The sequence below is a fragment of the Peromyscus leucopus genome, chromosome 15, assembly GCF_004664715.2.
Source record: "Peromyscus leucopus breed LL Stock chromosome 15, UCI_PerLeu_2.1, whole genome shotgun sequence".
Lineage (NCBI taxonomy): Eukaryota > Metazoa > Chordata > Mammalia > Rodentia > Cricetidae > Peromyscus > Peromyscus leucopus.
Window position 1 is genome coordinate 26,537,059 of NC_051076.1, and position 18,012 is coordinate 26,555,070.

Consider the following 18,012-nt stretch of genomic DNA (forward strand, 5'->3'; position numbering starts at 1 on the left):
TTATGGAGACAAGACCAGCTAAGGTGACAGGGATTAAATAAAGAGATGTAAATGCAAAAGCAAAATTAATCTGAAATGATGGTGGAAATGAAAAACTTACATCAAATAAATAGTTCAGTGGAATGCATCACCAACAAAATGGACATGGGTAGGAGGAGAGAGTATCAGGAATTGAAGGCATAGTTAGGAACTGAACTATCAAGTGGAAGATGATTGGTTTATTGGTTTAATAAAATAAAGTACATCGTTTGGATCTTAAGTTCTTCCTGTAGTTAAATGTTGTGAGTATAATATAAACAGCAACCCAGGATGTGCTGCTGAAAATAGATCAAAGGCACGTGTCAATGCCTTCCCAAGCATAATTTTTAAGTTTTATGGGGAAAGGAGGAGTTAATTCTCAGAACTTACAGGTTTGTAGGTAAAGGAACCAGATCCACAGGTGGTGCTGAGCCATCTCTGGCAGGCTGGAGTCTTCTGAGGTAGAAGTCTAGGAGACTGTTTTACTTCACTTTTGGTGTTTCCGGAAGCTTGAGAGAGAGGAAGTGTGAGCTGTTTGAGGAGTGTTTGTTCTTACCCTACTTACTAGTGTTTTCCACTCTATGACTACAGTGCCTATTAGCCTATTAATTGTTAATCCATTATTAAACAAGCATTTATTAAGTGCCTACTATGAACCAGACACATTATGGACGCTGATAATATCAACAGTAATAAAGTAATTGACTGCTTTCCTTTTGTGGGGTTTATTTATATCCTTTTTGGAGGGATTGATAATTACACAGGAAATTTCAACAAATGGTGATATGTGTTGCAGCAGCAAGAAATACAAGGACCGTGAGAGGGGAGGTATCTACTCCAGGGTAGGGTAAGTTGGAGATTTCTGAAAGGAGTTGACAATTTAGCTGAGACAAATATGCAGAATATATTAGGATTATTAGCCAAAGGGTTAACTATATTTTGAATCACAAGAATAAATTGTCCATAAGCACTGTATCCCTCCTCCTGACCCACCATCCCCTAGGTAAGTTAACTCCCCAACTCATGAAGGGACATCAGTTGTCTCTAAGACTGGATTACATGTAGCCCTTAGTGAGACAAGACCAGCTGAGCGGAGAGAACACCAAGGCCCAGTCTGAACGTTCAGTGTAGGTGTGCCAAACTCATTCCAAAAGGCAGACACACATTTCCAGATGGCAAGCCAGAGTTAGAGCCAAAGCTAGATCTAAAGTCAGCCAGAGTCAAACAAGATCCAGAGTAGAAGCCAGAGCCAGAGTGTAAACAGATTCAAGCCCAGAGCTGGTCCAGACAGGTGCTCACCATTCGAGAGCACAGGAAGAAATGCTCAGTGCCCGAGGAACTCCAAGCTGCAAGGCAGGTTTCTAGGAACCAGGAAAGGAACACGAGAGATGACCGATAATCTCCAGCAATAAATGGACCTATTCCTGGTAGTGACTATTATTGAAGATGGTATCCCACTTTCAGAGTAGGATCAGAGAGACAGAACTTAGTACCCTAAACATAGAGGGAAATGATAACCCAACTTTACTATAACCTAATCCCTCTGGAACACTGCAAACACTCATTGAAACAAGAAAAGTGACCTAAGAGAAATTAAGCCTGACACTGGAGCTGCAAACTCCAGCATAAAAATCACAAATTACATGAAAAATCAAGATAAGTTATCTTGTGCTGGAGAGACGCCTCAGTGGTTAGGGCTGTCTGCTCTTTCAGAGGACCTATGTTTGATTCCCAGTACCTACAACTGTCTGTAACTCCTATTTCAGGGGATCAAACACTGTCCTTTGGCCTCTGAAGGCAGTGCACACATGTGATGCACACACACACACACACACACACACACACACACACACACACACACGCCAAACAATCATACCTAGAAAATAAGGGGGGGGGCGGAAATCCTGTTTCTTCTTTAAACTACACACCCCAGAGTAGTGACTTCTTAATAAAATGACTTAGAAATAATTTTTAATAGAATGATTATGAATATGTTCTCATTTCCTTGACATATTCAAAGAAGTGAAAACCTATTTAAAAAGTGAAAGTGGACATAAATAAATAGCTTAATGAAATAAGGAAACTAATGTCAGATATGAAAGTGGAATTTAAGAAAGAGATAGAAAAACCAAACTGAAATGATGCTGGGAATGAAAAACTTAAGTGAAATAAATAATGCAGTGGAAAGCCTCACCAACTACGAATCATGAGGGAAGAGAGAGTAGCAGGGATTGGAGGCTGTTAGTGGACTGGACATTGTTAATATATATAATGGAGTTTTTTGTCTGAATCTGTCAAATGTTATTGGACTAGACATTGTTAATGTAATCTTTGACTGTATATATTGCATATACTTATTCAATCTATTCTAAACAAAGATACAGATATGATAAGATAAAAAGGTAGATTATTGAATCTATGCTAAAAAGAAAAAAAAGAGAAGATATAGAAATGATAAGACAAAAGGTAGATTTTTGAATCTACTCAAAAAAAGAAAAAAGAGATAATATGGATATGATAAAAAGGTAGATTATTGAATCTACTTTTAAAAGACAACTAGTTTTAAATATTTTACATTGGATTGGATTTTTGTATATTATATACACATTTTGTATTGGACTCACCAAAATAGGATAAATAATGAATTTTTTGTTTAACTTTGTCAAATGTTAATGGATTAGACATTGTTAATGTAATTCTTGGCTGTATATATTATTATTATTTTTTTTTTTTGGTTTTTCGAGACAGGGTTTCTCTGTGTAGCTTTGCGCCTTTCCTGGAACTCACTTGGTAGCCCAGGCTGGCCTCGAACTCACAGAGATCCACCTGCCTCTGCCTCCCGAGTGCTGGGATTAAAGGCGTGCGCCACCACCGCCCGGTGGCTGTATATATTATATATACTTATTATATATAGTTTTTCTCATACTAGTTATAACTTCTTTTAAATTTTTAAATGTTTATTAGACAAAAACAGGGGAAATGTGGTGATATTTTATTTGTGCTGAAATGTGGTGATATTTAAGTGTGCTTTGATAAATAAAGCTTGCCTGGAGATCAGGGTGAAAAGGCCAGCCATTTTAAGTATACAAAGTCAGGTAGCACACCCTCTTAATATGATCACTTAGCAGGCAGGGTCTCTGTGTGTTCAAGGCCATACTAGGGAACAGAGCCAAGTGTGGTGACACATGCCTTTAATCCCAGTACTAACTATAGAGACCTGGAGGTCCGTACAGACAGGCAGTGACAAGGAACTAAGGTAGCTGGGCTAAGAGCCAATGAGAGGGCAGAAAAGCAAGGCATAGAAAGGGGTGGGTAGAAAGGAAGTAACTCGCATTTGGAAGCTGCAGAGTTGGTGAGATAAGGTTGGCTGGTGGCTTTTCCTATTTCCCTGATCTCTAAGGCTTTCATCCTTATATCTGGCTCCAGGGTTTTATTAATAAGACCATTTAACAATTTGTGTTACTGGTGGCACAGTAAGGAATTGAGATAATTAAGTCAAAGTTAATTATTGGTTTTTAATAAAATAAGTGTGAAGAATATATAATATCCTTAGGGCAACATGGAAAGACCAAATTTATGAATTATGGCTTAGAAGAAGTTGAATTCCATGCCAAGGGTGTAGAAAATGTTTTCTACATAGTTATAGTAAAAATATTTCCACCTTAAGGTGGAAACAGAGGTCCATCTATGTACAAAAGGTACATAGAACACCAAATAGGTGTGACTAGAAGAAAGACCTCCACCATGTTATATCATAGTTCAAACACTCAAATACACAACAGAGGAAGTGTATTGAAAGCTGCAATACACTAAAGAAATTGAGGAAGACACTAGGAGGTGGTAAAATCTCTTACGTTCATAAATTGGAAGAGTTAAAACTTATATTGTGAAAACGGCTATTTCCCTCAAGCCAATCTACAGATTTTTAATGCAATCCCCATCAAAAATCCAACATTATTTGTAGCTGGAGGGCTTTTCTCCAGGTTTCCCAAGCCCCGCAGTCCCACAATCCACTTATAAAATAATCACTCAGACGCTTATATCACTTATAAACTGTATGGCCGTGGCAGGCTTCTTGTTAACTGCTCTTTTATCTTAAATTAACCCATTTCTATAAATCTATACCTTGCCACGTGGCTGGTGGCTTACCAGAGTCTCTACATGCTGCTTCTCCTGGCGGTGGCTGCAGTCTCTCTCCTTGTCCCACCTACCTCCTGCCTGGTCATTGGCCATCAGTGTTTTATTTACATAGAGTGATATCCACAGCAATTATTTACTACAGTGATGGAAAAGCAATCTTAAAATTTATGTGGAAGCACAAGACTCTGAATAGGCAAAGCAATTCTGGATGAGAAGAACAATGTTGGGGAGGGTGGATGGGGGAGGGGCTTGTGAGCCCTCCTTCCTAGCTGAGGAGCCAGTGACAACTGAGACTATTGCAGGAGGGACAGCTATTTTTCTTTGGGGGTGTGGCCACTGGTAGTTTGTCCATGCTCCAGTGTATAGCCCCACATTCATACATATCTGTCCCCCATTCGTGCTTACCTGAGCAGCACTGATTGGATTTAGTGGATATCTATGTCTTTGTCTATATCTGTCTGTCTATCTATGTATATATACATACACATACATATACATACACACAGACACACATGAAGTAGGGCATATATAGGGCAATGTGTTGGGTTTTTTGGGGCAGTGGGTTCAGGGAGTGTTGGAAGAGGGAAATGGGGTGGATAGATATGATCATACTATATTATGTACATGCATGACATTCTTAAAGAATAAATTTAAAAAAATATTTTTAAAAGAAAAATACCTGATTTCAAGTTATACTATAGAGCCATAGTAGTAAAAACTGCAGAATGGTACTGGTACAAAAATAGACACATAATTCTATGGGATTAAACTGAGAACCTGTCTTAGTTAGGGTTTCTATTGCTATGAAGAGACACCATGGCTGTGGTAACTCTAATAAAGGAAAACATTAAATGGGGTTGCTTAGAGCTTCAGAAGTTTAATTCATTATCATCATGGTGGGACATGGTAGTATGCATGGTGTTGGAGGAGCTGTGAGTTTTACTCCTTGACATTGCAGGCAACAGGAAGTGCCCTGAGGGACTGGGCATGGCTTGAGCATATATGAGACCTCAAAGCCCGCCTCCACAGTGACACACTTCCTCTAACAATACCACACCTCCTAATAGTGCCTCTCCCTTTGGGGACCATTTTATTTCAAATCACCACAGAACCGAAATACAATTATACTCTCACAATCATACTCACCTGAGTTTTGATAAAGATGCCAAAAATCATTGGAGAGAAGCTGCCTTTAATAAGTAGAGCTGGGAAAATCATTTATCTACAAAGAGAAGAATGAAACTAGATCCACAGCTCTCACCCTGTACAGAAATCAACTCCAAATGTATCAAAGTTCATATGTGACACTTTAAACTCTGGAACTGCCAGAAGAGAATGTAGGGAAAATACTACAAGATACAGGCATAGGCAAAAGCTTTCTGGATAGGACAGTAGTCGCTCAGGAAACACGACCAACCACTGACAAATGGGACTTCATGAAATTAAAAATCTTCTGTATAGCAAAGACAACAGTTTATTGAGTGAAGAGATAGTTTAAAGAATGGAAGGAAGTCTTTGCAGCCTGTATATCTGACAGGAGATTGATATTTATAACATATAAATAGTTTTAAAAGCAAAATAATAAGGAAACAATTCAATCCAAAAAACTGGCTTAGTTCCTAAACTTGAAAAAAAGCAATACAAATAGCCAATATATGCTTTAAAAATGTGATCAGCATCCTTATCCACGAGGGAAATGCAGACTAGAATGACTGGCATTACATAGGAATGGCTTTGTTAAGAACACAAATGATAGCAAATGCTGGCTAGGATGTGGAAAAATGAATCCTTCTTCATGGTTAGTAGGAGTGTAAACTGGTGCAGCCATTATGAAAATCAGTAGAGACCGGGAAATGTCTCAGAAAGCTAGAGATAGGATCTACCACATGATCTACTGTTACATGCCCTCCCCCAAAGGACTCTATATCTCACCACAGAGATATTTGTTCATCCATGTTTATTGCTGCTAGATTCACAACTACAAGGAAGTGGAATTCGCCTTGATGCCTGTGGACTTATGAACGGATAAAGAAAATATGATGTATGTACACAAAGAAAACTGAAGTGATGCAAATTTCCAGGAAATGCATAGAATTGGAAAAAAACTATAGTAAGACAAGTATCCTATGCTCAGGACTACTACTTAATGTTCTCTCGCACACACAGTTTCTAGATTCCATTTGTACAAATTGCATTTTTGTGGGAGTGAGTGTATGTAGAGACCGGGAAACTAGACAGGGGCCCAGGAGACTGGGAAAGAGAGGTTTTAAAGGACATGGGGCAGTAGGACACAGATACAGAAATGGAAGGGAAATGTGGGGGTGGAAAGTTTAAAGTGGGGAGGTGGGGACGGGGAGATGAAGAGACAAGAGTCAACTAAAATCAACAATGTGTGAAAAATTCACTAAGAAAATCTGGCTGGGCGGTGGTGGCTCACGCCTTTAATCCCAGTACTTGGGAGAAGGAGGCAGGTGGATCTCTGTGAGTTCAAGGCCAATGTGGTCTACAGAGCAAGTTCCAGGATAGGCTCCAAAGCTACACAGAGAAACCTTGTCTCGAAAAAAAAAAATCTGATACTTGGAAAGCTAAATTTAAGAAATTAAAATTAATAAAAAAGAGGTTGAGGCCGGTTGCCGGAGGCGCTATTGGAGCCGGTTTGGCTTGGGAGCCAGGTCCTTCCAACCCGCATTGAGACTCTGGCAACTGTCACACCTATGAGGCAGGGCCAAGGGAGGTGTCTGGAGACCCAAGACCTGGATGGGCGAGCGCTCTCTCGGTTCCTGGACCCTAGACGGTGGAGGTTGACTGAGCAGAGCTCCAGAGAACACCGCTGGATTGCGATACATCTTCCCCAGACCCCCGCGAACTACCTATCCCTTCATTTGTAAGTCACCCACTAAATGAATCTTCCTTTTAACTACATGGAGTGGCCTTAATAATCACACCAATATCTGGCGCCCAACGTGTGGCTCGAACCCACAACCCTGAGATTAAGAGTCTCATGCTCTACCGACTGAGCTAGCTGGGCTGGTTCGCCTTTGTTGCTGAGTCTGCATCTGGTCCCTGGCCCCTCCGTGGGATGGCATGCAGGGCAACATTGAAGCAGCCCATAGAGTTTCAGGAATTGCTGCTGAGCCCCGGTTCCCCCAAGCAGCAACTCTGTGCCCCTCTACCCGGCCCCACTCCGGGCCTCAGGCCCAGGATGCTTCAGATGCAGATGCCACCGGCAAGTCTCCAGCAGCCTGCCCTGGAGCAAAGTCGCCTTCCAACTCCGGAGCAAATTTTTCAGAACATAAAGCAAGAATGTAGCCGTTATCAGAGATGGAGACATTTAGAGGTTGTCCTCAGTCAGAGTGAAGCCTGTACTTCAGAAAGCCAGCCTCCCTCCTCGGCACTCACCGCACCAATTTCACCAGGTTCTTCCTGGATGAAGAAGGACCAGCCCACCTTTACCCTTCGACAAGTGGGGATAATATGTGAGCAGCTCCTAAAAGACGATGAAGATAAAGTCCGAGAGGAGTATGAGCAGAATCTCGGTACCAACCTCGCAGAACAGTATGAATCTTTTGTGAAATTCACACATGATCAGATTATGCGGCGATATGGGACAAGGCCAACAAGCTATGTATCCTGAAGCCTTCTTGCCTATCTTGGTACCTGGTGTGACCTCAAGAGATGGCTGCTGTACACTTTTTGCAACTGGTTTGATATCACATTTCAGCTCCAACTGAGAACACTTAAATGTTTCTGCAGGTCCATTTTATACAACTTGAAGACCTTAAAACTTTCTGGTTGCCACAGCATATCTTTCTTTTCTGCTCATCCACTAAACAGCTGAACCCTACTGTGATAGGTTTTCCAAACAAAAGTACCTGGAACAGCAGTTTAGCAAAGAATGCCTTCGGTGGCACTCAACACGTGGTTTCCCCAAGCACAGTTCTGTGAGAAGTGTGTGAGTGTGTGTGTGTGCGTGTGTCTGTGTGTTTTAAGTTATTATTTGTGTTGTGCAAAACTTGTTTTGACCTGGGGGATTCTGGCTGTGAATTTGATGCATGACAATTATGGTTAGAAGCACTTTTTTGGTCTACAAAAGATCGTTAGTGTTTGGTGACCATATAAGTTGTAGCAGTGGATTGTTGTATGTGTAGGTATTATCATTAAATACAGGGACTGTTTCCAGGCACAGAAATTGAATCATAAGTTAGGATGGACATTAGACATGATTACGATGATGTAGGGAAGGTCTGTAGTCCTGAATCTGCAAATACATGGTGAGAGATTAGAACAAACTGGAGACGGGCCATCAACACACAGACTCTGCCTAGCTGTGCTGGAAAACACTTTGACTCCAAGCCTTAACATACCCTGTGGAGTCTGCGCTCACCTCATTCATACAGTCAAGGAGCTCCCTGGACACTGAACTTCTACAGGGAACAGTTCTCCCCTGGAGCGGAACATCAGGATGTGCTCAGAGAGTAGCACAGGGGAGTTCAGGGCGGGCCGGGCCCTGCAGCGCTGCTCCTTGGGAGGACCTGCTTCACCTTCTCATCAGTTTCAGCAAGGATCTGGATCTTTTGTCCAGGTTCCCCCAAACTCCCCTAAGGTCTCCGTGTTCAACTGTTAGAGCTTGGTTTTGGCAGCTCCCTGCCTGAAGTTGCTTATTGGCTGTTGTTTGCCTTGGTCCCGAGGCTGTGACCAGAGAGCAGCCACTGTTGAGGTGGAAGTTAAGTACACATTTATTTTTGCTGTGACTTGTTCAGGGCCACGTTTTACAAAATGCCTTGTTTCCTTTACTATTGTTTTGGAAAGGAAAGTTTATTAAAATTGTTTTAGTTTGAGAATATAGTTTTATTAATTATGGCTTTATTTTGGAAAACTCTTGAGTTTTAATTCAAATGTTTGCCAATACCTTCCAAAGTAAGGTGATATTCAGAGACAGTTGTCGAGATCGATGGCTTATGGACATTTCTGGGGTATTCACATTTGAAGATTCCTTATTAATGAATGTCTTTGACTTAAATCTAACCAAAAACTGCAACATTATATTTTTGTACATTTTCATTATACAGTGTTAACAAGCTTAGTTGCAAACAAATAAAATACTTAAGCTATTTGTTTAAAAAATAAGAGATTGATGAAACTGGAGAGATAACTTAGCAATCATGCACACTTGTTACTTTTGCAGAGGATCCTAGACAGATTCTGAGCACCCACGTGGCCTCACAACCATCTGTAACTCTAGTTCCAGGGGATCAGACACTCTCTGACTTCCATGGTATCTGAATGAAAATCCCAGTGCCAGGGGTGGGCTGATTCCTGACAGGATGGTCTGGAGGCTCCTGAGGACCTCCAAACAACACAGACAATTTCTCCCACTGTTGGTTGCACACTAGCGCGACGTGGTAAGATGTTATTGCTGAAGAGTCCACGTGCTCTAGTCACAGAACAAAGGAAAATAAAACCAGAATTAGGGTGGAAACCTCCTCTCTTTTGGCTAGCCCTCATAATGCTGGAAGGTGCTGATGGGTACAAATTGTTATCAAATTCTTACTCAGCTGGGGACCTTGAAGGCACACTAGTGACCAGCCAGGAAAAATGTGCCCACTGGTGCCATGGTGGCAAGTCTGTCATGCATGTAACACCCACTTTAAGATTGGATTTGAGGGGCTGGAGAGATGGCTCAGAGGTTAAGAGCACTGACTGCTCTTCCAGAGGTCCTGAGTTCAATTCCCAGCAACCACATGGTGGCTCACAACCATCTGTAATGAGATCTGGCGCCCTCTTCTGCCCTGCAGTCATACATGCTGTATACATAATAAATAAATCTTTAAAAAAAAAAAGTGGTACATGATTAAAAAAAAAAAAAGATTGGATTTGAGGTTCACTTCCAAGGAGAAAACCTGCATTTAATACTATAAACATGGCTGAAAGCCTTTGGCTGGGGGGGGGGTCATAGGCCTTAGGAGAGAAGCTACTGCTATTGTTTAGCAAATGGACATCATGTGTCCCTTGAATTACCTCCTAAATGACTATGTTTCTGCCCATAGGATTGTGATACTCTCTGCTTTAGTTTGAAGAGTTTCTTTTTTCAGTGGGCTGTGGCAACTTCAGATATTGATCAAACTTCTAAGAAGTGACTCAGCCATAATCGAGGCATCTACATCATTTCCTCTAAGGCCCAGGGAACATTCCTGAAGGAAGGGATAGAAAGGCTGTGTGAGCCAGAGGAAGAGCAGATGTTTTATGGAATGCTGACTTCCAGGCATGATGTGGACTCTACACTTTTGAACTCCAAGCAGCTGTGATTTTCTGCACAAGATGTACATCAGATTGGGCCCATCAATATCATGTCATAGAGTATGGATGGGATCAGAAGGCTCACCCTTCTCAGGAAATTATACACAGTGAATAGTTTATAGGGAAGGAAGAGACTTTTTTTTTCAGTGTATAGCCACTTATTGTGATTTCTTTTATTGTTTTATTAAAAATAAAACTTGGAATTAAATATTAGGGAATAAACTTGAGAGATCCATTGAGTGATGGAGACACAGTCACCTGCCCTCTACTCTATTTCCCTGCTGTGGGATGTCTTTTCATTTGCTGTGAATATGTGTTGCTCTTATTGGTTATTAAATAAAGCTGTTTGGCCAATGGCAAGGCAGAATAGGTTAGGTGGTACATTCCAACTGAAGATGGAGACAACGAAGGGTGGATGCGGGACTGGGCAGGACAGAGGAATACTTCTGTCTACGCTTCCTGGATCAAAAAAGCTGTACAACCCCTCAGCTCCTCCTCTTCCTCCTATCACCATATGAGTCAGCCAGGAAACTCTATGGTCCAGTCTGGCCAGCTGATAGGGACTCCACACTCTGAACCGAGGTCGGACTCTATTGGAGGTCTTGGAGCAATCAACACAAACAAATCTCCCCCAACAGCCCGTAGTAAGGCACACTCTCACCCATATTCTTAAAAACAACCTTAATGAAACTCACTGAGAGAGAAAAAAGGCATCAGAGACTAAGGAGAACTTACTAAGAGGAGGAAGGGAATCAGTTGGGGGTGGGGGTGGGGTGAGATGGTAATAGGGGAGTGACTGTGATCAAAATTTATCAAGTAAATACAATAAAATGTCATAATGAAAAAAAAATATACACACATTGTATACCAATAAAATATTTAAAAACAGACCATTTCCTCAAAATTCTGGAACAAGACAAGGTGTCCATTTTATCCATTCCTATTTTACATAGTGCTTGAAACATTAACTAGAGCAATAAGACAAAAGAAAGATATAGTGGGCAGGGTAGCACACACCTTTAATCTTATCCCTGGAGAGAGGAAGATGGAGAGGAATCTCTCTGTTCTAGGCTAGCCTGGTGTACATAGTGATTTCCAGGACAGCCAGGGATACATAGTGATACCTTGGAGAGATAAAGACATACACATAAAGACAAAAAACTACCCCCCCCCCAAAAAAAAAACAAAAACAAAAAAACACCACACATGGAATAAAAATCAGAAGAGATTAAACTATTTTTATTTGCAAATAACATGATTCTGTACTTAAAAGATACCACAGACAAACCACCAGAAATCATTTAGATCTTAAACACTTTTAGTAAAGTAGTAGTATACAAAATCAGTGTACAAAAAAAATCATTGTCTTTTATATATGCTAATAACAAACTTACTGAGAAAGACATTAGGAAAAGTATCCCACTAACAATAGCTTATAAAATACACCTAGGAATAAATTTAACCACTGAAGTAAAAGACCTTTACAACAAAAATTCAAAGACACTGGGAAAAGAAATTGAAGAAGACATTGGATTATAGAAAGACCTGTCATGCTTGTGGGTTAGCAGAATTAATAATTGTGCTTATAGTTATACTGCCAAGAACAAATTCACACAATTTCCATAGAGATCTCAACAACATTTTTTTTCCACATAACTTGATTAAACAGTGGGATAAAACTTGGAAATGTAAAAGATCAGTCAGCGTAATTCTAAACAGAAAGAGTACAGCCTGAATTCTCACATTACCTGACTTCCAACTATTACAGTGTTATAGTGATTAAGGCAGCAGTATTGAGACAAAAACAGAGGGGAAGACCGGTGGAGCGTGATAAAAGACACAGAGATAAACCCACCCATCTATGGTCACTTAATCTTTGTTGAAGGTGTCAAAAGCATCCAGGTTTTGTTTTCAAAAATTTTCATTCACACAACCAATGGCAGTGTGCACTGGCTAGTTTTTATGTCAACTTGACACAAGCTAGAGTTATCTGGAAGGAGGGAACCTCAATTGATGAAATTCCTCCTTAAGACACAGTTCTAATTCATTTTCTTATTTAGTGATTAGTGGGGGAGGGCCTAGCCTTTTGAGGGTGGGGCCATTCCTGGGCTGGTGTTCCCAGGTTCTGTAAGAATACAGGCTGAGCAAGCCTCTATGAACAAAGTAGTGCATCCTTCCATGGCCTCTGCATCAGCTCCTGCCTCCAGGTTCCTGCCCAGTTTGAGTTATTGTCTTGATTTCCTCCAATGGACTGCAATGTGGAAGTGTAAGCCAAATAAACCCTTTTCTCCCCAATTTACTTTTGGTCATGGTGTTCCATCACAGCAATAAAAACACTAATTAGGACACAGTGACAAAAGTATATATCATTTTAAAGGTCTCTAGGATCTCCCTGGCCTATAACTCCTAGAGGTAACCCACCACTGGTTCTGGGGTTTTCATTTAACAACCTTATAGCTTTTGGGAGCCCCTTTCCCAACCCATGTAGGATACCTTTAAAATAATCTATACAAAACAGCAGTTGTTTTTACTTTTTTTGGGGGGGGGGCTTTCTCTAATTTTGCCAGGCACTCAGAAGTTAGTATTAAAAACAAAACAAAGAAAAAACAACCACTACAACAAAAAATGTAGGTGGAAGTTCCTCTCTAGCCTGCCTGTTCCCAAAAACCCAGCAGCCACTTCCCAAATAATTGACTTGGAGGCTTAATATTACATATAAATGCTCAGCAAGTAGGTAGCTCAGGGTTGTTATTAACTGCTCTTACAATTTAAGTTAATGTACTAAATAAAGTTTATTTATGCTCAGCCACATGGTTTAGTACCTTTCCTCAGTGAGGCATTCTCATCTCTGCATCTGGCTGGTGACTCCTGACTCCACCCCTTCTCTGCCGGGATTTCTCCTAGTCTTGTAGTTACACCTATACTTCCTGCTTGTCTGCTCGCCAATCTGCATTTTATTAAACCAATTCCAGTAACAAATCTTTACAGTGTACAAGAGCATTATCCCACAAGAAAAAAAACAAAAAAACAAAACCCAGGCTCATGTAATAATACCTCTTAACAGACGGTGAATGGGTTCTCCAGAACTCCACACTGGTTCATCTGAATCATCTGTTGATAGGAGTTAGAGGCTAAGGTAAACTGTTAGCAAGCTCCGATACAGAAGGAAGATTTGTCCCTTCCACAGCGGTCTGGTTTCCTCATCCCGGCGCACCTCTGTGGTGCATTTCCTCACCTCCTTGGGCTTAGCGGGAACAGCTGGGGCAGTTTGGGTCAGGCCCAAGGAGGAACAGTGGGGTTTCCTGCCACAGTTGTGCGTGCCTGGGTCTGATAGGCTCTTGGTCAGAACTGTCGCTGAAGCCACTCCAGTTATCTTTCCGTCAGCCACATCTGACTCTGGGAAAGCTCTAGGCCAGGCAAACAATTTCTACCCCCAGCCTATTTTTTTTTTTTCTGGCAGGAGAGAGGTGCACACAATTTAATTTACTTAGGGGAATTATTATCCTCCCTCAGTACAAGCTTAGCCCTTTTCTTTTGTATTGTTTTAATACTTAGGTCTATTAGTACAACTTTTTTCCCCATCCTTTTCCTCTGATTCAACACAAATCTTGCACATTTGTCTTCAGGTGACACTGAAAGACAACCCCCCCATCTGTCTCCTTATTTGTTCTGGATTAGCACTTTATAAACGTGATTTACATGCCAGTCTAAGTCATTTAGATCCACCAATCCTCTCCTAACTCATAAAATCCATGTTCCATATGGGGCTCATCAGGCTACTGAAGCGCCACTCTAGTCCAGAGGGCTCTGGTAACCCCCCTTTCTCAATTCTCTGGTAAACAATGTCCTATACTGGGCATCATGCACCACCTCTAGCATGGTTCGTTTCTTTCTTATCACTTACCTCAGTTTACCCTCTCCACTGTGTAGCTAGAGTTTTCCTGCCTTGCCCACAGTCAGGACAAATCTTTGAGCAACTTGACATACAGACCATCCCCCAGCACAGCCAAGTGCAGACCATCTCAGACACCTGCACTCAGGACCGTGGTCCTAATCATCCTCTATGCGGACCTGCTGGGTAAAGCCATGGGGAACCCAAGAACGGCTCCCACGGGACATACAGAACATCCCACAGCACCACTGTCTGACTCTTCCCATCGGTTCCCAGGATCCCAGAATGGGCTCTTACAGATGTGGTAAGTGTTCTCTTTCCTTTTAGTTGGTGTTGAGTTACTTACAGATGCATGGATGACTGACTCCAGGGCAGTTCAGTCAGAGAGCACCCACCCAGCCCAAGCGGTGACGTCAAAGCTGCATCCCTGGAGCTCCGTACATGACTTGCATCTGGCGTCACAGGCGAGAGTCTGCCCCTCAGCAGTTGTGTGTTGTTTCTACAAGCCAGGGGAAAGGTCTTGGGGATCTCGACGAAAGGTTAGAACCCTCTGAGACTTGTGAATTGTCTACTCTGGGAGCCCAATGAGCTTCACTTACCCTCTCGAGGGAATGTTTTGACTCAGAGGAAATTATTGCACAACATGCATCCTGTACACAAATCAATTTCTAATGGATTGAAGACCCTAAATTAAATACAGAAATATTGAAATTGCTGAGAGAAAATGCTCCTGGATATAGGTATTAAATCTAGCCATACCAGAACTGCTGAGGGAAAATGCTCTGGGATACAGGTACAGGAACAAAACTTGAATAGAACCTCAGAAGTACAGAAATTAACACCCAAAATTAAATGAGATTGCACCAAATCAAAGAGCTTTTGCACACTAGCAGAAATGTTACCAGTGTGAATACCCTACAGATCAGGAGAAAATCTGCCATCTACACTCCAGGTGAAGGGTGGATATCTAGAATATATGTATAAGATTGAGAGACATAAAAAGGTAGTTTTGTGTTGGTAATGCAAGTTAGGATAGAAAGTGAATTAGAAACAAGGACTTGGTTGTCAGGCCTATATTAGGCCTAAACCTTGGTGCCATGTAGTTGTACTTAAATCATGTCAATGGAAAGTGTCTTAGTGATTGGAACTTCTAGTGCAGTTTGGAGTTCTTCCATTTGAAAAATGTGATATTTGCATGGGATTGTTTGAATCTTGTTTTCTAGTCCCTCCCCATCACCACCCTCATAGTCTGAAGGTAGATTTTTCTCTTGATAAAGGAACAAAAAAAGTGAACATCTTGTTTGTAAATAGGTATCTAGTAACTAGTGGTAAACTTGAAATGGTAGAATTCTTTAAAGCCTAATTCTAGGTAGCCTTAAGAAAATGTATCTTAATTATTTTTGAACCTGTATTCACCTTGTTTTTTTTCAAATATCTTAAGTTATATTTTCTTTTTCAGAGCTGCTTCTTATTTGGGGCTACTTTTTTTTTTTTAATTGAGGCGTAATTCATAAAAGGGTATATTGTTTTGATGAGACTTTTTACAACTGTGGCTGGATGTCTTTCTTTAGTCTTCCAAGAAGGGCCATTTTACTTTTTTAGAGTTACTTTTTAAAGTCATGAGGTCAACAACTTGGACTACTATGCATGTAAGTGCTAATGCAAATTAAAACCCAAGTTGACCTCCAGCAGCAGTTCATTCTATGTTGACAGTGAGAGAACACTTTGCCTGTTAGGATACTGTTACTCTGGACTGAAATGCTGAAGAAACCCCTCCCCCTATTTTGTTTTTTTGCAAAAATCAAGGTATATTCTAGGGTTTCCTGGTTGACCTCAACAGATAAACTGAGATGATAGTCTTAGTTCAGAAATGATCTGAATGTAGATTTACAGTCTACGTGTATAGCTGGCTAAGTGAGATCGCTTTCACAGTTCTGCATGTATCCTATCGGCTCCCCATTAGTCACTGAACTCTTAAAACTGGTATTGTAACATTATCACAATGTTTTGCGCCAATTTTATAAACTTTACAGTGCAATATGTGTTCCTTTTCTGAGGCAAACCAAAGATATATTTCTCAAGGTTCTGCTGCTATCAGCAGTGTTGATGGAGGATTTTTAATACATTTGTAATAGATAGAAATAAACCAGAAAAAAAGAAGAAAAAAAAAGTGGTGGAGGAAAAGGTGAACACTGCAAGAATACTCAAAAGGGCTGAGAGTTGCAAATGCCAAGAATGGCTTTGCATAGTAAATGGAATAGAACAGCTCTGAACTATAGCTTACTTTTCCTGGTTTGGTCTGACAGAATGATTGAATGCTTTTGTACAAAAATCAGAGCCTTAAAAACAAGGATTTGGTGAGATTGTAAAATGGTGTGCCACTTTGGCAAAACAGTTTGGTGGTTGGTCAAAATGCAAAACATTGTTACTCTGTTACTCAACAATTCTACCCTTAGGAATAAATCCTCAAACTACTGAAAATGTGCACCTATGAAACATGTACATGAAAGTTTACAGCAGTGTGTTGCTAATAGTAAAAAAGTTAAAACAACTCAAATAGCTATCAAATACTGGAGAGAAATAAAATGTGGCTTATTCATACAATAGAATATTATTAAGACATAAAAATGAATGAGAAACTGACAGATTAAATGACTTTGGTGAACCTTCATAATTTCATTTGTAGATCTTTCCATTTCTAATTTATAAATACATTTGGGGTTATAAATTATAAATGTACTGCCTCCTGTCAACATTGTATACTTCTATTTGATGATTTCTGTGTCAAACATTATATGGAAATGTTTCCAAGTATTTTCTGTATTAACTGTGAATGAATAGAACAAAATAAATTGCCTGTGATGGAAAAAAAAAAGAAAGTGAATTAGTTACAACATTTGGACTCACCAAGATAGGGTATGTAATGGAGTATTTTCTCTGATTTTGTCAAATGCTAATGGACTAGACATTGTTAATGTAACTATTGCCTGTATATATTTGTATATAGTTACTGTATATAGTTTTATTATGTTAGTTAAAACCTTTGCTTTTTATTTAGATAAGAAGGGGAAATGCTGTGATATATTATTTATGTTCTGTAGATGTAACTGACCGTCTTATTAAATAAGAAACAAAGAACCAATGTAAAAGAGAAAGCCAAGAGGTCAGAGCTAAAATCTTACTCTTCCTCCTGCGGTGCTCCTACCTCTCCGAAAGAGAGCTACTTCCTGTGTGTTTGTTTTTAATATAGTCTTTCTGTTCTGCCTTCTCATTGGTTGTAAACCCAAACACATGACTGCCTCGTCACTGCCTGTAAGCACAGCCCTCCAGGTCTTAAAGGAGTATGTCTCCAATGCTGGCTGTATCCCTGAACACACAGAGATCTATCTAGCTCTGTCTACCAAGTGCTGGGATTAAAGGTGTGTGCCACCACCGCCACACTCTTGCTATGGCTCTAATAGCTCTGACCCCCGGGCAACTTTATTTATTAACATACAATTAAAATCACATTTCAGTACAAATAAAATACCACCATATTGTTCTGATAAATAAAGCTTGTTTGGAGTCAGAGGGTGGAGTTAGGCACTAGTTAACCATAGAGGTCTGGAGGACTGTAGAGAGAAGTGGTAAGGCAGGGCTGAGACAGATCTCAGCCTTATTGGTCA

The 18,012-nt window shown here is 40.5% G+C and overlaps 2 protein-coding genes and 1 non-coding gene across 4 annotated transcripts in view; 1 reads left to right on the forward strand and 2 right to left on the reverse strand.

The window, feature by feature from the left end:
* Positions 1–13,779, reverse strand: part of Cd84 (CD84 molecule) — a 38,685-nt gene extending 24,906 nt beyond the window's left edge. The window contains exons 1-2 of the mRNA XM_028865585.2: positions 13,510–13,779; positions 409–527 (exon numbers count right to left, since the gene is read on the reverse strand). Coding sequence (XP_028721418.1) covers positions 409–454 — 46 coding nt within the window. The 5' untranslated portion in view covers positions 455–527; positions 13,510–13,779. The remainder of the gene's footprint in view (positions 1–408; positions 528–13,509) is intronic.
* Positions 7,114–7,186, reverse strand: Trnak-cuu. The gene has a single exon. It is a non-coding gene; the product is annotated as a tRNA-Lys (tRNA).
* LOC114690752 (akirin-1-like) lies at positions 7,238–7,880 on the forward strand. 2 transcript variants are annotated; one of them, XM_028865639.2, is made up of 2 exons: positions 7,238–7,574; positions 7,710–7,880. In XM_028865639.2, exons 1-2 carry the CDS (start codon positions 7,238–7,240, stop codon positions 7,790–7,792), a joined length of 420 nt encoding a protein of 139 aa, XP_028721472.1. In that variant the 3' UTR covers positions 7,793–7,880. The 2 variants fall into 2 exon arrangements, with proteins under 2 accessions (XP_028721472.1, XP_028721471.1); XM_028865638.2 differs by having other exon boundaries at positions 7,238–7,880.
* Positions 13,780–18,012: the final 4,233 nt, after the last annotated feature.

Excerpts from the sequence above, each read along its gene's own strand:
- LOC114690752 (XM_028865638.2), top strand. The coding sequence starts at position 7,238 with ATGGCATGCAGGGCAACATTGAAGCAGCCCATAGAGTTTCAGGAATTG.